This window comes from Mandrillus leucophaeus, unplaced genomic scaffold, assembly GCF_000951045.1.
Source record: "Mandrillus leucophaeus isolate KB7577 unplaced genomic scaffold, Mleu.le_1.0 Scaffold170, whole genome shotgun sequence".
NCBI classification, from domain to species: Eukaryota; Metazoa; Chordata; class Mammalia; order Primates; family Cercopithecidae; genus Mandrillus; species Mandrillus leucophaeus.
This window is the reverse complement of record NW_012101699.1, coordinates 1,239,139-1,245,969: the sequence shown is the minus strand read 5'-3', so window position 1 is coordinate 1,245,969 and position 6,831 is coordinate 1,239,139. Positions and strand designations below refer to the sequence as shown.

General features: G+C 59.1%; 1 protein-coding gene across 1 annotated transcript in view; it reads left to right on the top strand.

Annotated features, from left to right (window-relative positions):
- Positions 1-5,014: 5,014 nt before the first annotated feature.
- The window catches only part of SQSTM1 (sequestosome 1), a 17,390-nt gene continuing 15,573 nt past the window's right edge, over positions 5,015-6,831 (top strand). The window contains exons 1-2 of the mRNA XM_011976859.1: positions 5,015-5,084; positions 6,123-6,403. Coding sequence (XP_011832249.1) covers positions 6,397-6,403 — 7 coding nt within the window. The 5' untranslated portion in view covers positions 5,015-5,084; positions 6,123-6,396. The remainder of the gene's footprint in view (positions 5,085-6,122; positions 6,404-6,831) is intronic.

Below are 6,831 nucleotides of genomic sequence, written 5' to 3'. Positions count from 1 at the left end.
CACCGTGCCCAGCCAATTTTTTGTATTTTTAGTAGAGACGGGGTTTCACCATGTTAGCCAGGATGGTCTCGATCTCCTGACCTTGTGATCCGCCCGCCTTGGCCTCCCAAAGTGATCACAGGTGTGAGCTACCGCGCCCAGCCAGTATCAGCCTACTTTTTAAGAATTCTACTTAAAACATGTTTATAGTTTTAAAATAAATATATTGCCAGCTTGGAGAGACGTGGGGTACTTGTCTACACACATTCATTATCAATTCACTACAAAGGCTGCTGCAGCCACCAGCGGAGTTCGTATGCCTCCCCTTGTGGGAACCATTGATGCTTCATTTTTAACATCTCATCTATGTAAGCCCCATTCCAGGGCTTGACCTTTGTTAGCATTTGAAGATACCGTTCTTGCCATCAGTCCTTCAGGGTAACTGCTGAAGCTGCCTCCTTTCAGTGATTATGGCTTCTTTAGTCAAAGTAATTTTTTTTCTGGGTCCTGAGGATGTGGTTTGTGTATAAGTCTCTCATCTACGGAAACCATATTTTAAGTGAAATATTAGTAGATTTAAGTTCGATTGTTTTCTCTATAGGATAAACTACAGAATATTCTAGCTCATGTGTTTCGGTTCTTGCTGTACCAATAAGCGACTTGCAGTTCCCACTCTGTGCAGAGAAGTCCATGCCCGTGCAGCTCTTCACTGGGATCTGTATGTCCAACACCAGCCCACACCATGCTCTGGTTCATAGAGCTTTTGGGTATTTGTGCAACTGTTGTAACAGTTTCTCACCAGTGGTCACAGACGTGCTCTGAAGTCCAGAGCTTGATGGTGTGGGCAGTCCAGGAGATGTCTGGGCGCGCAGGGGAAAATGAGGCAAAGAGATTATACCTACCCCACTGCACCCCCAGCTTCGCAGCAGGCAGGCGCCATCGGCCTCACGTGAAGGACATCCCAACCCCCTCTTCCGCCTCTTACTACAATGTAAACTTGCAGCTGTTTAAAGGAGGGGTCCCAACTCCCCAGACAGCATGCCTGTACTGGACCCTGGCCTGTTAGTGACCATTTCTGGCTTGCATTGTGACCATGACTGCCATCAGGAACCCTAGAGCAGGCCGGGTATGGCAGCTCACAATCCCAGTACTTTGGGAGGCTGAGGTGGGTGGATAACTTGAGGCCAAGAGTTCAAGACCAGCCTGGCCAAATGGTGAAACCCCATCTCTACTAAAAATATAAAAATTAGCGGGATGTGGTGATGGGCACCTGTAATCCCAGCTACTTGGGAGGCTGAGGCACCATAATTGCTTGAACTCGGGAGGTGGAGGTTGCAGTGAGCAGAGATCAAGCCACTGTACTCCAGCCTGGGCAACAGAGCAAGACTCTGTCTTGAAAAAACAAAAAAGAAAAGAAAACCTGGTGCAGGCGTGGGGTGTACGGCATGGGCCACTACTCCTGGATACAACTGACCAAAACCACAGTCAACTGGCTTAAGCCATTTGATAATCCAGCATTAGGCCAGCCTGGATCCAGGAGTCAGATACTGAGATCAAGCTTTGATCTGCTCAGGATTCCCCCCTCCCCAAGGCTCCTGCTTGCAGATGGCCCCAGTGTGCATTTCATCCACCAGCATGGGTCACATGTCAACCCTGACCCAGGGTGCTACAATGCTCTAGGTGGCCAAGCTTGGGTCGTAGGTTTACCTCACCCTACCTGTACGCAAAAGTACATGGTGGCCTAACACAGGTGGGGACCCTGCTTGAATACCACCCTTTATCCACAGATGACCCCACGCCTTTATCCACAGGTGACCCCACGCCTTCTGCTCCAGACCATCAGGGTTATAACACATGGGACACATGGGGCACACCCCACAAAGCTACCTGAGCCCACACAGGGCAGGGACAGGCACAGAACACAGTGGGTGCACAGGGACTCCAGGGAGGTTGAAGAGCTGAGTCTGGTCGGGAGGCTGAGGGGGAAGAGCGGGCACTGGGCTGTGGGTACGCAGAGCTGGAGGTGAGGGACTGCAGTAAGTACCCGCCCTGGGGTGCAGGCCCTGCTAGGAAGCATTGGGAGCAAGAAGGGTTAGATCCTCAAAGTCAGATAATTCTTCCAGAAGGTTTTCTTTTCTTTGTTTTGTTTTTTTGGGACACCCAGATTGGAGTGCAGTGGCACCATTCCAGCTCACTGCAACCTCCGCCTCTGAGGCTCAAGCAATTCTCTTGCCTCAGCCTCCCGACTAGCTGGGACTACAGGCACCTGCCACCGCGCCCAGCTAATTTTTTGCATTTTTAGTAGAGACAGGGTTTCACTGTGTTGGCCAGGCTGGTCTCGAACTCCTGACCTCATGATCTGCCCACCTTGGCCTGCCAGTGCTGGGATTACAGGCGTGAGCCACTGCGCCCAGCCTCTTCCAGAAGGTTTTCGAGGGGAGCAAGTGGAGGGGAGGGAGAGGGCCATTGCTCCTGCTCTGGGGACAGCCCCTCCACAGGATCCCACACTCCTGGCCAATTCAGGATAGATGGGGTACCCCTGATGTAGCCTGTCACCGCTCTGTCTGGGGCTGGCGCTCCTAGAGAAGGCCATGCTGACCTCTCCCCCACCTCGCTCCAGATTCCCCTTGAGCTGGTTTTCCCACAGTCCCCCCAGGCCTCACTGAGGGCCTCCAGTCTTCGATGGGTTTGGGGTGCCTGGACCCTTCCGGGGTCACTTTGCCGTCTTCCCCCAGCCACCCTCCCTACTCCTTGTCGCCCCCTCCTGTCTTTTCAGGACCTTCCACACTCAGGCTAACCCTATGCTTTGGGGTACCCCAGCAATGCCCCTGTGTCTCCGGCCACCGGGTGACCGAGGAAGGGAGAGGCTGGCGAGGGGGCGGGGCCTTAGGTCCCAGCACAACCCTCCTCTCAGCACCTCCCGCCGACCACAGGTGCGCGGGACAACGAGGCAGGGACCTCGGGAACACGGGGACTTGCAGGCCGGTGGCCCCGGGCAGGCCACTTCCGACGCGGGTGGGAGGCCTCCTGCCCGGGGCAGGGGAAGCGCTCGCGGGCGTGCTCGGTTGGGCCGGAGCCGCGCCGGGGGCCGGGACACGCCTGGGGGCAGCGCTGGCGTCGCCACTCGGGTGGGGCGGGCCGGGGTCGGGTCCAGTCTCCTCTCCCCCGGCCGCCCGCTTCCCGTCTTCCAGTGACCCCACGTCCCTTGCGCCGGAGCTGGAACCCCAGCAGGTTCTGCCCCGGGCCGCGCACGCTTTCTGGGGACCAGGGCTGTGGTTCCCGCTGCGCGTTGTGCGTTCAGACGCGGCCAGGCTTCGTCCTCCATCCCTCCCCGTTTTCCCCACTCCGGCCGGGCTTCCTCCTCCATCCCTCCCCCTTTTCCCCACTCCGCGGTTGGCGAGGGCCGCCCCCATGTGGCAATGTCCCCCCACATGGGCGACCCCTCGGTGCCCCTGAGGGCCCAGGGACTCGCCCCGTCCCCAGGCAGGCTATATTTGAAATTATTTGGAGAAATTCCGACAGTCAGGGGGATCTCTTTCTGTAGCTCTGGCCTTCCAGTAGGAGAGGGTCCCTGGGGTTCTCACGCCTGACAACTTGGCATCACCGAATTCTCTAACCATGTCAGTCCATGACTTTAACTCCTTTTCTTTCAGAAAGATCTTTGCAAACCCCTTTTGGGCGTGCCCCCTCCCATGGCCCCAACACCTCTTGCCTGGGCTTTGGGCTTGTCTGAAAGGGCTAAAAGGGGGTGATGTCTGGCCTGGCGGGTGGCTCAGCCTGCAGTGCCAGCACTTTGGGAGGCCGAGGTGGACGGATCACTTGAGGTCAGGAGTTCAAGACCATCCTGGCCAACACAGTGAAACCTGTCTCTACTAAAAATACAAAAATTAGCAAGGCTTGGTTGCGGGCACCTGTAATCCTAGCTATTTGGGAGGCTGAGGCAGGAGCAGGAGAATTGCTTGAACCTGGGAGGCAAAGGTTGCAGTGAGCCAGGATCATGCCACTGCACTTCAGCCTGGGTGACAGAGTGAGACTGTCTCAAAAAAAAAAAAGAAAAAAAGAGTGATGTCCAGTGCCTGGGGATTTTTCCTAGGGAGTGGTCAAGGAAGGCCCCACTGAGGAGCGGACATTTAGGGTGGGAAGTTGCCTTGCAGGGCAGGAGGGGAAAGGGTTTCGGACCAGAGGGAGAGCCAGGGAAAGGTCACCAGGTAGAATGAGCTGGCATGATTTGGAAGATGGTAGGGAGGGCTGTGGCCCTCCCCTCTGAGTGGAAGCGAGTGGCTGCAGCACAGAAGGCCTGGAGGGCCCCTCACAGACCAGGACCTCCCTAGAGGAACTCATCCCCTGGGCCTGGGGCTGGGCCTGGAGGCACTGTGTCCTCTGTGATTGTCAATCTCCCTAAAGATGGCCCAGAGCAGTGCAGCCTGAATCCCTCAGTGGCCCTGTCTCTGGCTGCCCCAGCACCCACGAGGACACTTGACTCCACACCCCAAAGAAAAGAAGGGAACCTGGGAACGCCACTGCCAAGGTATGGGATTATTTGGGAAGGGGGAAGGGGGAACTGACGAGATGGTTACAACACGTGGGGCAGCACCAGACAGAACCAGACCACCCCTGTGGCCAACCGCCTGGTCTCCTGGGACCACTGGGCGCTTGGCTCAGGTCTCTCCTGCCCTCCCCACTCTTTCACCTCAGGCCGCCTGCAGTCTCTGCCCTGCCCTGACCCCCCAGCGTACAGCCCCAAAAGCAGCTAAACAACTCGCACACTCATGGGCCATCCCCTGGTAAGGCAGCGCAAGTCCTCCCACTTCAGCCCCATTTGAAAGATGAGGAAATGAGAGGCTGGTCCATAGTGGGTCTCCAACTCAGCTGCCGAGCTTTCCCTGGGCATACACGCCGGGCCCTGGAGGGTGGGAAGGGGGCCCTGGAGGGCGGGAAGGGGGCCAATGGACGCGGGGAGCTTGCGGGGTGGGACTGCATCGGGAAAGGGGAAGGAGTCAGACGGGAGAAGGGGGACAGGGTCTGGTTGGCTCCGGCCGCTGCAGGCTCTTCCTGCTCAGGGGACTCACAGTGACCCCGGAGCCACTGCCCAGCCCAGCCTCCAGGTAAGAGGTCACTGAGATGGGTGGCAGCAGGGGCCGGGGATCCCCCTATTACGACAGCAGTCATGGGACGCTGACTCACTGCCGGCCAAACCACCTGACCTCCGCGGCGGGAGGGAGGGCCCTGCCAGGGGGTTCCCGCCGCGGCTTGTTTACCTCCGGGAGGCCTCGGCCTCGCATGGGGGCAGGGCTGCCGCTGGGGCTGCAAGGCGTGCGGGGAAGGGCCTGAGCCAGGGTCTCCACCCCAGCTTCCCAAGGACACCACTTCTGTGCTTCCTTCTCCCCCACCCCCGAGTCTCTTCACCTGCCCCCAGCCCCCGCGGAAACTTCCCACGATCCCGAACGGGGCCAAATGGCGAGAAGGCAAAGGAGCTCCTTCTTGGGGGAGCTCAAAGCTATGTTCCCAGAGCCAGAGGGCTTTCCTTGTGTTCCTCACCCTGCTCAGACTGAGCCATAGCCAGAGGCTGGGGCAGGAAGGCCGGCCCTCGGCGGGGGCCACGTGGCTCTCAGGCGCCTGGGCTGCTGACTCACGCTTGGCCAGCACCTGTCTGTAGGCCGCAGCCTCTGCCAGCACGCCCCTCTGTGTCCCCTGCCCCTGTCTGCAAGGCCGGCTTCAGCAGGCCCTGGGGCACTTTCCACTGTCCCCCTCTGGATGCAGGGAGAGGCCTGAGCCCTCGCCACAGAGGGTGCTGCTCTGGGCAGGGTGGAAGACTTGCCCGTGGCGGAGCTCTCCGGGAAGGATCGTTCACACCTGTGGGCCAGCCCTTGCTGTGCGCACACCCACACATCACCTGCGCACCTGACCGGCCCCAACCAGCCTCCCTTCCCTCGGTTTGGGTTTCCCCCGCTGGGACGTTTCTCCAACTCCTGCAAGCCCTAGCCTGAAATGGCATGAGTTGGACCCAGCAGGTTCTGACCTCCCACTAACAGGACCTTGCCTGGGAGGCTCCGGGGGGTGACCACCCGTCCTGCCCCTCTCCTTGCCCCAGTTCTGGCGGACAGTTACTTTGGTGGCATAAAATAGAGTTTCTTCATTCCTAGCTGAGGAGGCTGTTGCCTGACCCCCTTGGCTGTCCACAAGGCCGACGGACGTGAGCCCCCACAGGGCCATGGGCACTGCCCGCTGAATTGAGGCACCCATAAGGAGTCGCTTGGGCCACAGTGAACATTTGGCGACCCACTGACACTCAGGAGACCTTAGCTGGTCCTCAGCACCTCTCAGCTCCACTCCTATTACACTGGGAACTTCTCTGCTGCTCAGGCCAGAGTCGGGGTCCGTCCCTCAACCCAGTTAGGGGCCATCAGCGAGGGTGCCATGCGCTGTAAGAGGGCTGCCCCCGCTGGAGGCTGACCATGGCAGGGTCGGAACAGCACCCTGAGAGCCAGCTTGTTCTGGCCAGCAGTGCCCACTGGGCGACCTAGCAGCCTCCTGATATGGGGGCTGTGTCAGCTCTCCCTGCACTGGGTACCCCCAACGGAGGATATTGCTGAGTCATGACCAGGCCCAAGCCTGGGAGGGGCGAAGGGCTGGACAGTCCCCTGATCCCAAGTGCAGAGGCTGGAGCCCAGGCCTATGTGAGTGCCAGGGCCGGTTTCTTGGGGTCCTTGGTGCACTGGGGCAGTGAAGAGGGGGGTCAGCAATGAGGGGCCGGGAGACCTGGAGCGAGGGGTAGCGGGGAAGGGGTGAGTAGTGAAGGGGCCTCTGCAGGGCGGCTCTCGCGCCACGACGGCCGTGGCGGAGGCTGGGAGG